At 39.2% G+C, this 18,778-nt stretch overlaps 1 protein-coding gene across 2 annotated transcripts in view; it reads right to left on the bottom strand.

The window, feature by feature from the left end:
- The window catches only part of USP53 (ubiquitin specific peptidase 53), a 40,796-nt gene extending 27,127 nt beyond the window's left edge, over positions 1-13,669 (bottom strand). The window contains exons 1-3 of one of the 2 annotated variants that reach the window (XM_072861226.1): positions 13,614-13,669; positions 3,282-3,984; positions 1,355-1,447 (exon numbers count right to left, since the gene is read on the bottom strand). In XM_072861226.1, the coding sequence (XP_072717327.1) occupies positions 1,355-1,447; positions 3,282-3,425 (237 nt within the window). In that variant the 5' untranslated portion in view covers positions 3,426-3,984; positions 13,614-13,669. Of the gene's footprint in view, positions 1-1,354; positions 1,448-3,281; positions 3,985-6,251; positions 6,394-13,613 lie in introns of those variants that run through there. The other variant, XM_072861227.1, reaches the window with a different exon arrangement.
- Positions 13,670-18,778: the final 5,109 nt, after the last annotated feature.

The following is an 18,778-nucleotide window of genomic DNA, read 5'->3' on the forward strand; positions in this document are numbered from 1 at the left end:
TGTAAAAAGGCTGGAATAAAAGCCTCAGGAAGTTAGTCTGAATATGTGTAGTCTCAACCCACTTCAGCTTGCTGGCTTTTTTAAATTAACCATTTTGACCAAAGAAATAAAATGGCACCTTCTAGAAAAAACTATGTTTGGAAAAAGACAGAGACACATTCAAAACAAGCTGTACCATACTGCAATCATGATGAACACTAAAAACAGCTGAAAAAAACTACACAGTACATAGATTATACACCTCCTGAAAGATTAAATAAATGTCACTGCCAACAGTTCTTGCCTAAAACGCTTATTCAGTGACAATAAAACTGTGAAACTCCCTGAGAATAAACTCTAAAATACTTGACTTATCCTTGCCTACAATTTAACATTGTCAAAAAACACTTCCTCAATGAACTACATTTTCAAAGTGTTGTCCCTTTCAGCTCCCTCCAGATGAGTGATTCCAAGTTCTGTATATCACTGTATCTACTACCGTATTTGACTATACATTCTACAGTCCTGTATTAGAATCCCAAAAGTGTCTTTATTGTCAACTTGCAGTAAGAGTAGAAAGTGAATGCTAGTAAAAAAAAAAAAAAATATATATATATACACACACACACCCCCCCCTATATATTTTTTTCATTCGGATTTTTATCGCAATGAAACAGAGAGATCATGCTTACAGGTATTTCCCTAGTAACTGCAGGCAGCCAAATACTCGAGCAGTAAAAGCAATAAGAACCTAACAGAATTTGACATTTGTTTACAGACTTCAGATGAGTTACAAAACTGTTTGAAGCACAAGTTTTATGCACTAGTTAAGATATGCAGATCTGACTTCCTTTCAAACACTAAAAAGTTACCAGCTTTCATTAGTTTTCCAGTACCACTAGCTGCTTTTTGTTACTTACAAACTGAACATTAAGTTCTGCACCGTTACCATTAACTACTGAGTAAAAAAAGAATGTTGAAACCTTATCACACAGTAATATAGTTATTGTAAAAGGACTGTATTCAAACACTACAGGGAAGAACAAAAGCATATGAGCATATGTAGACAAATAGAAGAAAAAAATCTCAGAGTCTAGCTAGAAATTTTCAAATAAGTTATACTGTCTTTTAATAGACAGAAGTTTTATGTTTAAGCAGACTGTAAAATTTGTGTACGGTAAAATTTCTTTAAACACAAGAAAATACTTCCATTACAAACATCTGTTACAAATGTCCTTAATCTAATTGTTTCTTTACACAAGAATGACTTAGTGTCACCCAGACATATGTATGATGGGGACATAAATTAATAAAAATTAGTTAAATTATTTTTCCCTCATTTTGAAAGATGATTCTTCCGAAAATTATTATTTACCTTTAAAGCACAAAATATGCACGCATCTCCCTGACACACATGTCCAGTTAAACCTCTTAAACTTCGTCGAAATATGTCAAGTTGCCATAATACCTATAAAAATAAAGTTTCACAGAAAATAAGTAATTAATTCTGAAGGTTCTACATTTAACACAGCAACATATAGTAGATTTTCATTTTTTTTTAATTTCACATAACATGTACAACTTGAGCACCAACATTGCTACAAGAATTATGGTCCTTTTGCATTAGTTTGGTAAATTGTGGAGGTGGAAGCAGAAGGTTCGCATTCACCACTCAAAATTTAGATCTCCTTTTTAAACTTTTTGAAACAATGGCAAACAATGTATTTTATGTGGAAAAAGAGCTGAAGTACTCTTAAGGAAACGAGCTGCAATCTAAAATGTGTACAGAGATTGTAATAGTCTTCTCATGGCTTTACATAAGAGGAAGGCGGCTATGGGTGACTTAATTTCTCTTTTTCTTTCCCTCTCCCCGCCTCCGTGCTTTCTTTCAAATAAAATTAAAAAAAAAAGATGGAAACATGGAAACTGAATTGCTAAGTAAAATGCAAGCATCATTTCGGGTTAAGTCTATACTACACTCTCATGGTCTCTTACTAAAATGATTGCTGAAATACATTTGGTTTTCCACAGATCAAAATAATCCTGGTGCTTAATCAGGTATGTTTCTACATTTTTTTTGTGTAACTACTCCATATAAAGGTAACGTCAGCTTGGCTACCCTGCTTTTAGTATCTAATGTCTTAGGTACACAATCAGTGCAGTAGTTCAGAAAGTTGCCCATTAGAAAAATAAATAAATAAAAACCCCAAAAATGAGTTCTCAAGAGCCACAGTAAAACAACAGCTGCAAATCCAGAAAAAAAAACCCCTATCTATAAATATAAAAGCTAAAATGAATTTGGATGCATTTGAAACTGAATGTCTGAACCTCGGTTCTGAAGGTTGAACAGAGGTTAAAAGAAGAGAAAAGAAAGGAACACATTCCTCCTTGTAAAAGGGCAGTCACCCATCATCAGCCACCGCTTGATAAACAGCAGTAGGTTGTGAAGTAGTAGGATTGTCTGAAACTACAACTAAAAATGACTTAGGGTTTAATTTTAGGGCACCCTAAGGGAAAATGGCAAAACTGCAAGAGAATATAGGTCATGCTGTTCCCATTGAATGTAAAAGAGCAAACTCATTCTACTAAATCTATTGTATTTTTTTTTTTAACATATTTAGATACCATACACATACATGCCACATAGATGTATCTCTCATATCCCCTATGTTTAAATCCATACCATTTTTAAGACTTAAGAGTTTTTTTAGGAAGTCTACACACCTATTAAGCCCTCTGCCAGTTTGGCAAATAATTCTGTACGATTTGAAAACGATCAGGTCCAAAATCTAAGCATTACAAAAAAATATATTGTTCTGCTCTTTATTTGCACAGCCTAGAAATTTGTTGGTTAACGTCTAGATGTAAAAAGACTGTAGTATAAACTAAACTGTGCCTAGTATTCTGACTTGCAGACAATGTGGAAAGGCTAGCACTGCTCTGTCACAGAATTAAGTAGATCTCCATATTCCCCGTCATAAGTAGGCTTGTAAAAGCTCAATTTTTTATCACGCTAATGTCACTGTACTATTAAACTATACTTGAGAGATCCAAAGAGCCAACATCTAAAGAGGAAAGTCCACTCCAAAAAGACATGCTATTCTGTCTTACTTGGAATCATTAAGAAGTTTAACTGAGAACTGAATTTAACACCACTGAAAAATGTGCTGTATTTTTCTATAGAATACACATACTGCAATACAAATGGTACAACCAGCATTGCCAAGAGAACACTTTCCCTACTATGACCATCTAAGCTGCTACAAAACCAGAACTGTTTAATAAATCAAGTTTTTTCTTACCTGAACAGCACTATTAAGAAAGCAGCTGTTTTGTCCCGGTTCATTTAATAAGCCTTTTGTAGGGGCCAGGGACAGTATACTTCCAGGCTGATAAACTTTTCCAAGGTTACCCCCAGGTTTTCTTAAGAATTTCACCCATGCCATTATTTTTTAGACTTTATAATCGCAATATTTATGCTTAAATATTTAAGGATATGATGGGTGCAAGGCAAAGAAGAAGGTACTAAGAGAACTGCTCTAAAGTTATGGCATTCCATTCAACTCTGTGCCCGTTCATGGGTTTAAGTCCATTTTCCAGGAGCAGCTGTCAGCCATCTATCAGGACCAGTGTCTCACTTAAAATACAGCTATACAAAGTTTCTAACTCTCAGACTTTAAAAAAAAAAAAAAAAAGAAAAAAGAAAAAAAGGGTGTCCAGTTAAGGTTAAAACATGTTAAAAGTTATTAGAATAAAAGTTCTTATTAAGCAAGTTGCACAGTAACTGACTTGTCCTTCCAGGGATATCAATAAAGTATTACTATAAATCATTAGTTGTATTATATTGCAAGTTTATATATATCACAAAAAATTGAAAGTTCTCGACAGGCGTTATATTCCTGTTCTCTCATTTCGTTCCATCTTCTTTTTACTTTTAACTGTGACCCATGAAATATATTCCATTTTAGAAGGCTCCATGTTTATTTCATTCTCTTTCCAGTGAATCTGAAATAGGAAAAAACAGAAAATATAAAAATAGAATTTTCCAAAATGTTAAAGACCTAAATCAGAAAAGAGATCATGGCCAAAACAACCTCATAATCTAAAAGCACATGCAATAACCAGGGAAGAGGAGGATAATCAATTGCCACCTAGAAGTTGTTTTTAAGGCAGAAAAATTAAGTTATCTGTCCTAATCAATTATCTTCTAACTTACTATACAGCTCTAAAAACCATGATAAAATTAATGTAAAGGTTCTGCTAACAATATGCAACAGCTTATAAAAAGACCATATAAAACATGAGTTATTCTAACTTCGAATCTCCAAGTCTAATAGATTACCAAGAAATAAATATTTTTATTCAACGCTTGAAAGCCTAAGATGGTTTTGATTTCAATAGCCCAGCAAATCACAAGAACTGATACGTATTTCTATGTCTTAAGATTACTAAGATGTTATAGATGGAGCCTCAGCTAGTACTCAGCTTTCAAAATTTTGTACTACCTAGTAAACACTACACAAATACGTCATTAATGTAGTTGCATTCTTAAAGCATCCAGAAAAGCATAGCTAATAGCAGAGCAAGAACATTCTGGTAGCTGCCCCAATAACTGATTCCAAGATTTTTAAATTCCAACAATAAGAGTTGTTTCTCTCATTGTTGAAGGTACATATTTAAGGTTAAATGACTCATCATCCAGAACATCACCACAGGCACACGTAAAGCCCATGCTGTGATCATCTCACAACAATGGATTATTCAATCAGTTTGGCATTACTACATCATCCACATAAACATTTGAAGTGACAGAACAGAAGAGAATAAATAAGAGAATAAACCAAAGCGATTAAGGCTGCATATTTGGGAAAGACCAAAAAAAAAAGGGGGGGGGGGAGGTGGGCGGGGAGGGGAGATGTGGGCCTCACATTACAACCAAGATATTCACCCTAGATTTTACAAGCATGTGAGATACTAAAGACGTATCAGTATACTTCAAAATTTGCAGCTTTCTCATGACAATTTTTTCCACTGTGCAAGCCTTTCAAGATTGGTGAGCGGCATTAAAAACCAAAAATACATTTTGTAGTTGGAATGCTGTATAAATTGGAAGATAACTTTCCCCAGCTCAGAACAACCAACCACACATTCATGTCAAACAGTTCTACAGGTCTCAAATATTCCACAGCTGGGATACTACAGAAACAAATCACGTGATTTTCAAAAATACCTGCAGGAAGTCTTGCACCCCTAAAACCATTCCCCTTTATTTAAAGAAACATTGGTACTTGCTTGTATTATCAAAAAAATCAATAACTGGAACCTAACCAAAAGTCCCTTTTGCCCCATGCATAATCAGATGGGTTTTGTTTGTTTACTGATGTTACTGTATCTCACCCATAAGTAATTTGATTTAACAATACTGGAAATAGTAAGTGTGATTTGTGACAGCACTGAGCAAGGAGTCTGAAATCTAACTGGAAACTGACCTTGACAGAGTATCACGGGATAATTTTGTTTTCTTTATGTTCACTTCAATAAATCCAGAAAGCGGAAAAAAAAGAAAAAGATGTAGCAAGTAACTGGAAATGCATATCAGTTTAAGATCTTATTAGAACCTGAAATTAATTAAAAGGAGTATCAACTTCAATTTTTTTTTTTCCTCCACAAAAGTCAAAGTGCTCCACAGGATAACAGCTCTTCTTCTACAAAGGACCAAATTCTAAGAAAACAGGGACAGAGGTGAAGGTAAGAGTAAAACAAAGATTAACACAGAAAAAGATTGAACATTCTCTGAGGTCAGGTATGCAGAACTGATAACACGATCTGTACAGAGCAATTAAAGGAAAGAAAATACTTTTAACAAGTGTTTTCATTAGAAAGTTTCAGTACACTACATAAATAGAAAATAATGAATCATTAGAGTAAAAGATGAATAAAGAGGAGTCAAGGAAAAAAATCTATTGTGTATTGCTGTTTATAATCAGATACATATATATGCACACATATACAAAAAATACATATACATATATATTCAAGAGGCCAGTTATCACGCATCAAACGCGCTTAGTAATATGAGGCATCATTTGGCCCAAATTCTCCTGCTATCACAGGGAACCATAACTTTTAATTCCTAAAAATAATGTTATAACTATGACTTAAAAAAGAAATTAAAAAATCCCAGAAGAATCTTACATTCAACTCTTTCAACCATCAAATACTTCCTACTGATTTCTGATTTAATGCTTTCATATCCATACTGAAAAACTGACCTCATGCATTTTTGTCACGAAAAGAGCTTGCTCCTTGCCATACCAGAGAAGCTTCTTGAGCACGTATTTTCCTGGCAATACAGAGTTCTTAATTCCACTTTATATAATTTCCCATATGGAGAATTATGTACGGTTTTCTCCACCCTCCTGCTGCTGTGTCAGAAGACAAAACTGAAGTTAAGATGAACAATTTTTGGTAATCAGCAGTATCAAAGTGGGTATACGGAAGGGGAAAAAACAGGAAAGAGACTAGATTGGGAACAGTACAGATGGCCTGTGGTAGCCATAAAGGTGTAAAGTGTATTTGCACTCCAACGCATGCTTGAGATGTCCCTCACTGTGTGAGGACCTTTGCATGCAGAGGAGCAACAGGATCAATACAGTTCTGACCCAGAAACACCAGGCTTGCTATCAGGGTCTCCCAACCTAAAATAAATTCCCTACACTACACTTCTCATCTCCAAAACTGCTCACACAGTGGTACCGCCCCAACAGTGGCGATGCAGCTAGCCTGTCCCCTGCTGTCTCTATCTGAATGTAAAGATTGCTCAGCATATAGCAGCCAAAATAAGGGAAGGAAATAGATGGAAAGTAAGGTAGACTGTATGCCAATGATAAAATACAGAAGTTATGGGAAAAGACATGTTTCTGGTATGTAAATTTCATTTGGAAACAGATCTCATATATTCAACTGTGAGGCTGGACTACAGTTGGTTATTTAAAGAAATCCAAGGATAGACAAGAATGGTGGGATTTATTTCCAGCCAAAAAAAGAGAAAAGTTGAATCCTTGCTTCGTAAGTAAGTTATTTTCTCATCTGAACAAAAGTGTAATGATAGGCCCAAAGCCATGTTAAATTTGGGAAAGATTAGTGTTCCTTTTTCCTTTAAATGCAGAAGGGAGATAGCTACTACAAACACATCTGTGAAACTGACCCCTAAGACCAACAGACAAAAATTATAAAATGTTCAGAAAAATTTTACCTCTGTGTGAGGTAAAAAAAACTTACCACCACGCACAGGCCCTACTTATATTAAGTCACAAGGATAGAAGAGATTCCATCAACTTTTATGTTTCTTTCTTATCATACTTTGAAGCACAATTTCCCCATGTTTCTGAACAAGAGATTTATGCATGGATACAGGGGGGAAGAACCTCTGAATTTACCTAGTCTGTATTTTAACTGCTAAGAAATACACATGCGGTTTTGGAAACAAGAGTTCTTCCAGAACAATGTAAGACAAAGAGCATTCATTCACGAAGAACTTCTAGAAAGCCATTTTGCCTTGCATTTCAGGGATGCCCTAGAACAAACATCCCATGCACAAAGCATTTAGCTGTTGGGCTGGGTTTCAGAAAAGTTATAATGATTCACTGCAAGAATTTAATAAAAAATGGTTCTGGATTAGCTCTATGTTACCATCACATAACATTAAGATGCTTGCTGTTTAATTTCACATCCACAAAGTTGTGAATACAAACAATTCCAACTATCACACCAGGTAAGTGCACACAATCTTATTCTAACAAATTGCAGAATACATTCATTGTTTAGTTTTCGTATGTGGGCCAGATACTCATTTTCCAAAGCCCTGTGATATTATATTCATATGGCCTCTATTAACTACCCACAACATTAGTACACTTCTTCCTGAAAATTTAAATACAACACTAGGAAGATCAGAAGTGACTACTTAAAAGTTATTTTCATGCAAACTTCTCAAATTACTCTTTCTATAAATGCATACTTTAAACTGCCTATGTCAAACTAAACATACCCCCCCACAGCAATTCAAACACGTAGAAAAAAAACAAGAAGGGCATATCAGAAAGGTATTCCATTTAAAAGATCTCTCTGTACTTCTTAGACTCAACTAGAACTTTGCACAGAATGGGCACTCTAGTCCCTTTGCTTTATCTACTACTCTTTCTCCCCCAAAACGGTCACAGTCAACCCAAGGAACAGACAGTAGCTGTGAAATAATACTATTTTGACACACAGTTCTCTGTCAACATGACCAGTAAGTCCTAGCCTGGAGTAGGAAGTTCCACTACCCTTTTTTTTTTTTCCCCACTAATACCCTGTATCAAATTCTATGGTGCATAGCTTCTTATTCACTAGTAAGAGGGGCACTGTAGACGAGCCTTCCAATGGTGCCGTATGCAACGGGATTAACTTCTGTCATCCATTTGTCATCACAGCCTCTGCCTAAGGAGAGAAAGTTTATAGTAGCATCTTGTTTTGAAATTTACATTGTACTAATATCTCAAAGTTTGTTTGTTTTTGGTTTTTGTGGGTTTTTTAAAAAGAAGAAGAAAGAAAAAAGGCAAGATCAAAGAAAGCTATTGTGGAAGACGCTGGCAAGGATGTATGCTCTTCAGCCACAGCAGATTTTTCTGGATTTTGACCATGCCCCTGGAGTATTATTCCTCTTGACAAGCCTACCCTCATTGTAGATTGTTCCATAAACCAGAGAACTGATGCTGATCAGCCTTGGTTTCTTCCACCTCCCGTAACATTTGGTTAAGCTTTTAGGTGACTGGGACTCAGACCACTGACTCCCTTAACCTAAATTCCATACTCTATGGGACTATAATTAGGAACTGAAGATTGTTCTTACATGTCTGTGGTAAGTCAGTGTTGCCAAGAGCACTGTAGCATTTATTAGCCACTGGGGTTTACCAGTTCTTTGTAAGTTCTTGGCTTGACAAAGCTGTGGGTGACTGAGGATAGATCGTAAGTCATTGAACCATACAGAGTCTTCAACAGGTGCAATCTTTCAGCAAAGCAGTTATTTCACATAGTGTTATTGACATGCTACATAAGATTTTTTTAGCAGCTGAGAGTTAAAGAAATATTCTTGCCCTCCAGACTAAAGGGATCAATTTTGGATGACTGTTCTCAACCAAAGACACTAAACAAGGGCTATGAACTCTCAAACCAACATGTATTTATCAGCCTAAGTTCTTCTACCTTGCCTAATTTCAGTCACTGTTCTTCAGTCATCAATGATCGCATGAAACACCTGGCTACCCTTAGTTGTGCAGCCTTACAGGAAAAAATATATGCCTGTCACAAATTTCTGGCACTTGCCTTTATAGCTTCCAGAACAACAAATAGACTAATCAGCAAAAACGCATGTTATCACCTGTTTTGTTGGTATACGCTAACACATAAGGAACTGCAGCTGGCACAGTCTTTTCAATGTAAGAAGTAATGTCACTAAATTGGCTTAGGAATCAGTGCAGTTACTATTTTACCTAAACAAATCACCTTCTACAGGAACATTTGGGTTTAGGCGTCTTTGATATCCATTTAGATAAAACTGATGAGACAAACAGCTGGTTCTGTGAATACTGGAACTATCAACGCCTGGCTCCTGATAAGTTTTACGCCTCACGGCTGAGTTCTCACACAGTTTTCTCCCTAGTTGGGGCATATGCCAACTCTGCTCCTTACATCTTCTTACAAGGTCTCTCTCTTCCAGCCAGCTGCCTGTTTGCATGTGCTTTGTAAGTACATAATCATCCTTAAGACTTCTATCACTTCTGTCAAATTGGGTGGAAACCTGCCAATGGGTTCAAAAGTTGTTGACTCTGTATGTCTCAAATTTGGCTGAAGAATTGTTATTTACATCTTCTCAGCTTCATTTTGCAACTATTCTCAGTGTGTTGCATAAATGACTAATGGCAAACCTTTCTCATGCCCAACGCTAAGGTTACTTTTAAGCAACACAGCTTTTTGCTTCTGCTGGCAGTTCACGCCTCTGTGCTGAGCCTGGCAACCCATCCAATGGTCTGACAACTCTGGTAAATCAATTTCTAAACTGTTATATATTATAAATTAGGAATTTAGATACAAGACAACAAAAATTTGGAAGGAAGAGCAATTAAATGTATTGCAAGGGAATAAACTTATGATGGGAAACCACTAGAGCTTTCTGCAGCGAGCCAACGTTATTAGGGCTGTGGTTACTTTCTCCTCCTCAACGGAATGAAATCCATCAAAAATTAAAAAACTTGCAATTGCAAGAATTTGAGTGTCTTCCACAGCTCAAAAGCTTGTCATTTAAAATTGCCAATTTTTGTCAACAGAACAAAAATCTGATTTGTACTGTGACAATATTGGAGGTTGCAATGATTTTTTCCCACATTTGGAAAAAAAAAACCCCACAAAACCCAAACCCAAAACAGTGAAGTTGCTTTAAAAATGTAGAAAAAGACTGAAATTTGCAGTGAATAAACTTTTACATCCACCTCAGTGGGGCTGACTCATAATTTTTTTGGTCTCTGCACAAATCCTGTCCCCTTCCACCTTTACCGTTGCGTGAAACTGTATATGTCAACAGATTTCATTTGCCATAAGATACACCTAATGCTTTTAGTAGTCACCAGTCTTTGCCTTTGCAAATGATACTATTCACTTCAAAAGCTGTCAAAGAAATAAATATGTTTACAGGAATGCAAATTGTCACTATTTGAAGCATCAGGTAGAGAAAAAAAAAATCTTCATTAATAGCACTTACTTGCAACACACATAACATAAACAACACTATAAGACAAGACCAAAACAAAAAACAACAACAAAAAAATCACATTCCCAGCAGTGACCATTAGCCTTGATTTTACAGGCCATCTGCAAGCACACCAGCCAGTGGCATTGGTTGGACACATTCTTTCTGCCTTCAGTCACTGACTCAAGAAGTCCCCAAGAGACAAAATGGGTGTTTGATGGTTATCTCTTCCAAAAATTTTTCCAACCAATCTCTGAAGATTTTAAACTCAGTCTTTTTCTATTTTAAAGACCTCTATGGTCTCTTCTCCAGCCCTCATCCATTTAGCTGTCCCTCATATGCCAAACCACTGCTCCTGCACGTCATACTTCTCTGTATCCTTTCAAAATGGGAGAACCAGAAGTGTAGATGCTATCCCAGATGGCTTTTGTGTAAGCACACAATTTTTTCTTTAAGCTGTTCCAATAAAAACTTTCCTGTTTGCATCAAAACCAAAACAACAGGTTCGCAGCTCAGCATCTCTGGGCTGTTACAACTAGAAACCAACTTTAGAAATAGCTACAATGGGAACTCTGAGTAAAGACATTAAAGAATACAAATTCCGAACCCATGACATGGGCCAGCATTTACAGTGAATCATCACACAGAAACTACAGAGAAGAAAATTTTTGTTTCTCCATCTTCCTACTCCTTTACAAAGTGCTTTGTTCAAAGACTACCATGTGCTCTTTTTTGAACCTCAGAAAGATAGAAGGTATCTTTACAACAATAATTCTCACACTCGCCTTTTTATCCCAGATTAACTGCCTGTCCAAACTGTAACCTTGCCTTTCAGTTTTCTGTGTAGATGTTTGATCATTAACAGAACTGCAAAATACCAAGTTCTGTTCCTTCCCAAAAAGCTTTCTGATTTCTTAAGTTACCAGGAAAAACTATATAGCTGAGTTAGAAGGAATGGTAAATACGAGCACCATCTTTTAAGCCTACCCATATTTTTATAGGCTTGACAAAAAAAGAATGTTCTGAATCTTTACACTTCATATATTTCTTCACAAACAAATCTGTACAAACCTATCTACAAACATTTCACTCAGTCCACACATCTAAAATTCTGATCCAGTCCATCTCCCTGTTACAGCCTCAACCCATCATCATTTAACCTGGTCCCGACAAACTCCAACTTGTTTCCGCTTAAACTACAAGGATGTTTTTGAAGAACTCTTTGAATAGGTTTTATTCCCATCACTATGTCCCTCAAGTGACTAAACCGTTTTACTCTATCAAGAGGCATTAACCAAGGAAAAATGACGAAGTGTTGCTACCAAGATCTTGGAAAGCAATGTAACTGAAACACACGATAGTGCTAATACCCTGACCCTGAAGTCCTATGGGTCTCATACCCAAACAATTCTGTCAGTAGTACATCATGCACACTGTATAGCTGAAAAAGATTCTGCACTATCAAGTTGTGATACGAAAATCAAGTGCGTATTTTAGGTGTTTTTACTGTCAGCATCTCACTGGTTGAGGATAACAACTTTTCACACAAGTAATTTGATACTTAAAAAAAACCACCAGTAAAATACATCTTACTTTGCAACAACTTGTTAGGGGAAGAAAGGATTAGTATCATTTGATGAGGCTCAATTATGTTCAGATTATAACATGAGCTCTCACTATTTTGATACCTAAAATCACCCTTTCATTCTACAAGAACAAATAATAAAGTCAGTCAAGGCAATTTCCATTGCCTTGAGGGGGAAGGGGATATTGCATCATCAATCAGGTGCAATACTATTCACGCGATTAAGTTCTTGCTCTTAAAATAATCCTGGTGTCTTCAAAGTTAAGCAAGAGGGGACTTTTCTTCTGCATGTGCAAACTAAAGCATTAAGTAGAAATATGTAAAACCCACACTTATTTTGGGAAGGGAAAAATACATGCCGAGAGAACAAAAACATATTTCCTCTGAAAAGCTAATTTTAAAATATTTGCATTGAAAATCAAAGTAAGGGATAAACTTAAACTGAGACCAGATGCTAAGCAGACAATTTGCATACATCTACCTACATGCCTCTGACACTCCATCTGCATGAATACAGCAAAACAGCACAGCCGCCAAATACTGTAAACTGATTAAATTTTAAACAGCTCCATACTACCTGTACTGGCATTTCCTGTTCTAAACAGTGTTTGAAAACACTCCAGAACAACTCGCTGATGGGCATGTGACTACCACGTTAAACATTAACTTTACATTCTGCCTCTCACCGAGCCGACACACGAGCCCGCGCCGTCTGCACACGCCAGCCGTGCCCACTCCACAGGCAGCCCACCCCTCCGCTTACACGGCCGCAAGGACCGCGCCAGCAGCTCGCCCCGCGATCTGCTCCTCACCCACGCCGTCCTCAGGAGGGGTTTAACCCCGGCACCACATCCACGCGGGCCCCCTCCGCGGGTGGGCGCCGCTTCCCGGGCAGGGGCCGGTGGCGCCCCGGGCCGGCCGTTCGCCGGGCTCAGCGCGGCGCCGTGAGGAGACGACGGTTCCCGTCCCAACGGCCGAGCGCGCGGCGGCCGCCCCTCGCCGGACGGGAACCCCCTGGCCGCCGGCAGACGCGGCGGCAGCAGGTGAACGGCCCGCGGCGGTACCGACGCCGGCGGCAGATCCCGTCCCCCGGCCGCTGCCGCCCCGCACACCTCGCCCCGTCCCGTGGGGGAGGAGAGGCGGACCCCGCTCCCCCTTCCCCAGCTCAGGACCACGGCTGCCTCCCCCGCCGAGGCCGTTGCCTCACCTCCGGCCCCGCCGGGGACAGGACCCTGCCCGCCCCCGCCGGCACCCCCGGCTCACCTCCCGTCCCCAGCGGCTCCCGCACGCAGCTCCTCTCCCGCCCCCTCCCGGCGGCGACTCCGGGCGCGGCCCCGCCCTCACAGCAACTTTTGCTCTTCCCCCCCCCCCCCCAGTCTCGCGCTCCGGGGCGGCGCGAGCGCGGGCGCGCGCCGGCCACTCCGCGTCGGGAGGCGGGGGCGGCCTCGCGCGCGCCCTCCTCCCTCTCTCTCCCCCCGCCCTCTCCCGCCCAGCGGTGCGCCTGCGCAATGGGGGGCGGGGGGGGCGGGCGCGCGTCTCCCCGGCCGTAGCCCGGATCTTCCCGAGCGTGCCCGGCGCCGGGAAGAGGGAGGGGGCGCGGAGGGAGGACAGCCGGAGCGGGGAGAAGCACTCGGAGGCGATTGGAGAGGCTAGGCCAATCCCAGTGCTGCCGCCTCCCGCTCCGGCCGGAGAAAGCCCGGTAGGTGGGCGTGGCCGCCCCAGCCGGCGTGCGGCTAGGGCCGCGCATGCGCAACTGGGGCGCGGAGGGCTCTCCCCCCCAACGGCCCGCGCTCGAGGGCCTGAGGGCGTTACCGCGCCTCGGCCGGCGGGACGGGTAGGGTTGGAGCTCCCCGCGGCCTGCCGAAGGCAGAGGGCTGGGGGGGCCGTGGCAAGGTAAGGGGCTGCCGCAACCACCCTCCTCCTTCCCGTTTTATCACTGGTTGAGGACGCGGTTGTCCCAAGTGTAAAAGCGGCGGTGGCTGCACCTCAGGTAACTGGGAGCAGCTCTCGAAGTCGTCCGGTCGCAGGCCAGGAAGCCTCTGTTGGGGCTGTTCCAAACCACTGGGTTTTCGAGTTAATAACCCGTTAAAATGAACGAGGCAGCGGTTGTTTTTCCAGCAATTGTTTTCTAGTGCTCACTTCAGGATATCTGTCTATGCACACTGGCTTTACTGAAGATGCCCATGAAATAACACAGGCTGATGGAGCGAGGGCAGCTTTTAAGCCAAATCCTGAACGAGTGTACATATATCTCAAAGTTGCATTGCATTTGAGCTCCATGTTGCCCAGAAAAAGCCTGTATTATATATCACCTGCCTGAGGGTCCTTGCCCCAAAGTTGTGTTCCCTGTGATTTTTATCTGGCCTATTATTTTGGGAAGGGTGGGAGGGGTGTTTTCCTTTAGTTATTTGCAAAAGGAATTATAAGTTGATGAATACTGATATTTCTAGTTGCTCAAGTACTTTCTATATTTCACTATTATTATCATATTCCTGGGTAAACATGTAGATTTCATTAACACATTTCATTTTGAGATTAGTAATGATATTTCAAGTATTACCACACCCAACATCAGTCCCTAGCACATGCTGCTGAATACAACTTTTTGTATTCTCTCTCTTCCACTTTTTCATGGTCTTTCAGGATTGGAAAAGTGCTTATGTATATAAAAAAGCATGTTCACTTTTCCAATAGCATCTTCTGCAATAGTAAATTAAATAATTTCCCTGTAAAGTTCCCTTCCTGCATCTTCTTTAGGTCATCCAGATAGCAGTAACATTTCACTCCAGAACTTACTGTGTGGAACACAAGGCACTGCATAAAATAAGTTCGCTGCCTTACTTAAATACTACACTTTTGTTGTTCTTGTATCCATTTCCATTAAAAAATCAATTTTAATGCCTTTTGATGAGATTATTCTTGGTAGTGTTTCTTCCCTTATATTGCTAGTGTAAGAAGCCTGCTGGCAAAGGCAATTTTCTCAGTTTCACTCTCCAACATTTTTCATCAAGTGGCCAACTTCTTACTTCAAAAAACCCAAAAAATTCTTTGGGGAGATCGTAATTATATTTTCCAATTTTGTTTTATATATATATATATGGCCACATTTTCAGTGATTTGGATAGTCATCTTCTATTCACAAGTTGGAGTTACCTAATACAGGATTTGTATGAAGTGTTTTTTCTTGAGACTTTCAGATGTTATGGCCAGTAATTGACATGTATATACTTCTTAATTTTTTAACAGATACCGTATTTGTTTGCCTCTCATTTTCTGAAAAGTTTCCTAGATTTTGTGATTTTTGAAGGGAATTGAATATCTGATTCTCTCGTCCTAAGATTCATACAGTGTATTGGCACAATGAGCATTCTTAGGCTTTTTGTGTAGTTCGTTCTTAGCTGTTTATTGATAGGTATTTGAATTTCTAGTTCTCACTAGAAATTTTATGCTAAAAACATGTTAAAAGTCGGTATGTTAACATTACCATTAAAAATCCAGCTTTGTGCTAGTGCATCTTGTTACTGTATATTTATAAAAACATTGTGCTTATCATTTTGGTTAGTACCAGTTTAGTCCTTGATCCCTGCATGACTTCTTTGCAAAGCCAGTCAAGCAAAGGCATCTGTGAATCCCAGAGTAGGATTATGACCTCATTCTGATTATGACCTCGTTTTGATATTTTTGCTTCTCCGTGGACTCTGCTTTCTTGTTTGCCTCTGCCCTTTCTTCAGCAGAGATTTGGTTTTCGCTGCTAATCTTTTAGAAGTCCCTTAGGATTTATATCAGTTTCTTCTATTCCTTTTTTCTCAGAGTAAGTGTAGTCTGTGAGCTTTAATTATGGTATATTTTAAGATTCTCTACCAGTGAATCTTAACAGAGTCTTCCACACAGTTCAGACAGAGAATGACACAGGTGTGGCACAGGAAGCCCTAAATGAGCTAAAAGAAGAATTTTAAAATTAGAATAAATGGTGCAAGTACAAAACAATGCTACAAGGGCAAATGATTTCCTGTTGCAGTTATTGTCAGTACAGGATATGTGCTGTGCATGATGCAGGGATGCAGAAGAATGTTTACGTGGTTTTAGTACTGATGTTTATGTAAAGTTTGGTAGTATTAGTAACACAGATTGTTCAACTGGAGAGTTGACTAGATAGTTGAAAAGGTGTTAAACTTGGAGGAAAGGGATCCAGAGTAAGGTAAAATAGGCTTTTACAGTTCTGCTCAGTAGTCCAAGCATTCAGCTTGGCTCCCAGCTAACGGGCCAATATTAAGATTTTCAAAAGGAAGAAAGAACAATGTGGCCAAATGGTTGGGGGGGAGGTCCGGGATGTGACACGGAACTCAGAGCTGGAAGAGAATGGAGGCAGACCAGATCCAGATCCTTCAGCATATCCAGGGGCTTGGGTTTTTGCACGTGTCCAATCCAGGTTAAAACACATTTATGGAAAGTTATGTACCAAAAGAGACATTTTAACATGGTTAGGAGACATCAAAAGGTTTAAAAGTAATTGCATTAAATATTTTTTCTCAAAGCTGCAGGCATCGTACATAATTTTCATTGATTAATGAGCTGCAAATCTGTGTTTCACAGCTGCACACAAAAGGGTTTATTTTTGTGTTGGAACTTTTCTGTTCCAGTGTCATTTATACTGTTGTTGCCTCTGGCTGATCTGTAAATAAATTCTGATTCCTTCCTCTGAAATAATTTTATTGTATCATGTGTTTTGTATATGCAGTGTTTCTATGAACATTTTCATACCTGTAGCTGTACTGGAACACCTGTTCTCTAGTTTCTTTCACATTTCTTCTTAATGCTTGGAACATGTTTACAACAACCTTTTCAAACAGTTGCGATCCTCTTCATATTCAAATGATTCATAAAGAAATTATGTCTGCTTCAAATCTTCTCAGATTGAGGGGGTAGAAGACTAAATTTTGCAGTTTTTTAAAAATTAAGTAAGTAATGTTTTATTGACTAGCTAATTGATTTTGTCATTGTTACTCTTGTTCTTCTGCACCGATCTTTCTTCCTCCTTTTGAGCTGGTAATGGTGTGAAATCAACTTAACAGGAACTGTGTCTGTACTCACTGGGGGATTTTGCAAAAAATAAATTAGCAAATTATGTGTGGGGTCTGAGGCAGAAAATTCCACAAGCTAATGCAGAATTTAAGGTGTGGTTTATTAGTTAAATCTTTTTATAATGTATTTTCACTGAATGTAATTCAGCACTAGACATTATACTGCCTGTTATGGTCCAGTCTGTTTTACTTGCCTATCATAAAGAATGTTACGTGATCAAGTACCATTTATCATTGACTTCAAGATGCTTGTGGGACATTCCCATTATAATTGAAGAGTATGTTTAATTCCAGTGGCTGGGAACTGCCATCACGTTTTTGTGAAGTAATTATTGAGCTCTTAAGAGAGTGTCTAAGGCTGTGCTACTCTGCTCAGAAGAAAAAGAACGAAGAAAATAATTATTCTAGAAGAACCTGCAATTTGAAAGATATCAGGGAAACTGGGCCCTATCTGCATAGACAGTAGTAGGATAAAGTTTGATTAAGACGGAGGTTACTTAAGATGCAGTATTGCTAAATTACTTAGGAACACGTGATTTTCCATGTTCTCTAAGCCTTTGGGGTATCGTCAGATCATATATTTAAACTTTTCTGCCTGGAGAGGAAAAGAAATCTTTCAAATTCCGAGACATTCTTGTAGTTATTTGTCTTCAGGAGCAGTGGTTTTTCACTGAGCGGTAAGCTCAGTGCTCTTCATAATACTGCAAGAGTTACCTGTAAAAACAGATTGGTAGGAAGGAGAGCCGTACAGGAGTAAAAGAACCAGAGAAAAAGTAAATAGTATTTTTATTATTTGCAACGTAAAATAATAATTGTATGCATTTGCTAGGGAGGCTGAAGGGAAGCCCTAACAACATTTTAGTCCAAGTTCTCTAGGTTGTATGCTCAGCTGTATTATCACAAAAAGATCCAAAACAAGAGCAGAAAAAGTAAAAAATATCTCTTCAGCTTGCAGTAAGCTAACTGAGGACACATTATTTCATGGGTAACTTTATCTAACTATATTCCAGTCCTCAAGTCTCCCCTACCATGAGTACCTATACCCACAACCTTGTCTTTTAAACATACTCTAGCAAAGTTTTCCTTATGTAGCCTGTAGCGAGCAGTCATCTGGAGCTTAGTCATCTGATTGCTCTCATTCCCACATCCTGTACAGAGTCTAAAATTTATACACACATCCACATCCATTTTCTTCTTCAAAATAGGCTAGTGGAGCATTTCTTTAAAGACTCATTCAGGCAGCTGTGTTCAGTCAGCTAGTTTCCCACTCCTTTTTTTTTTCATCCTATCTGGAGCACTATGTTTAAAAGGTATTTTGCTCTTCGTAGCCTTTCTGTCTGTGCTTCT

This window comes from Ciconia boyciana, chromosome 5, assembly GCF_034638445.1.
Source record: "Ciconia boyciana chromosome 5, ASM3463844v1, whole genome shotgun sequence".
NCBI classification, from domain to species: Eukaryota; Metazoa; Chordata; class Aves; order Ciconiiformes; family Ciconiidae; genus Ciconia; species Ciconia boyciana.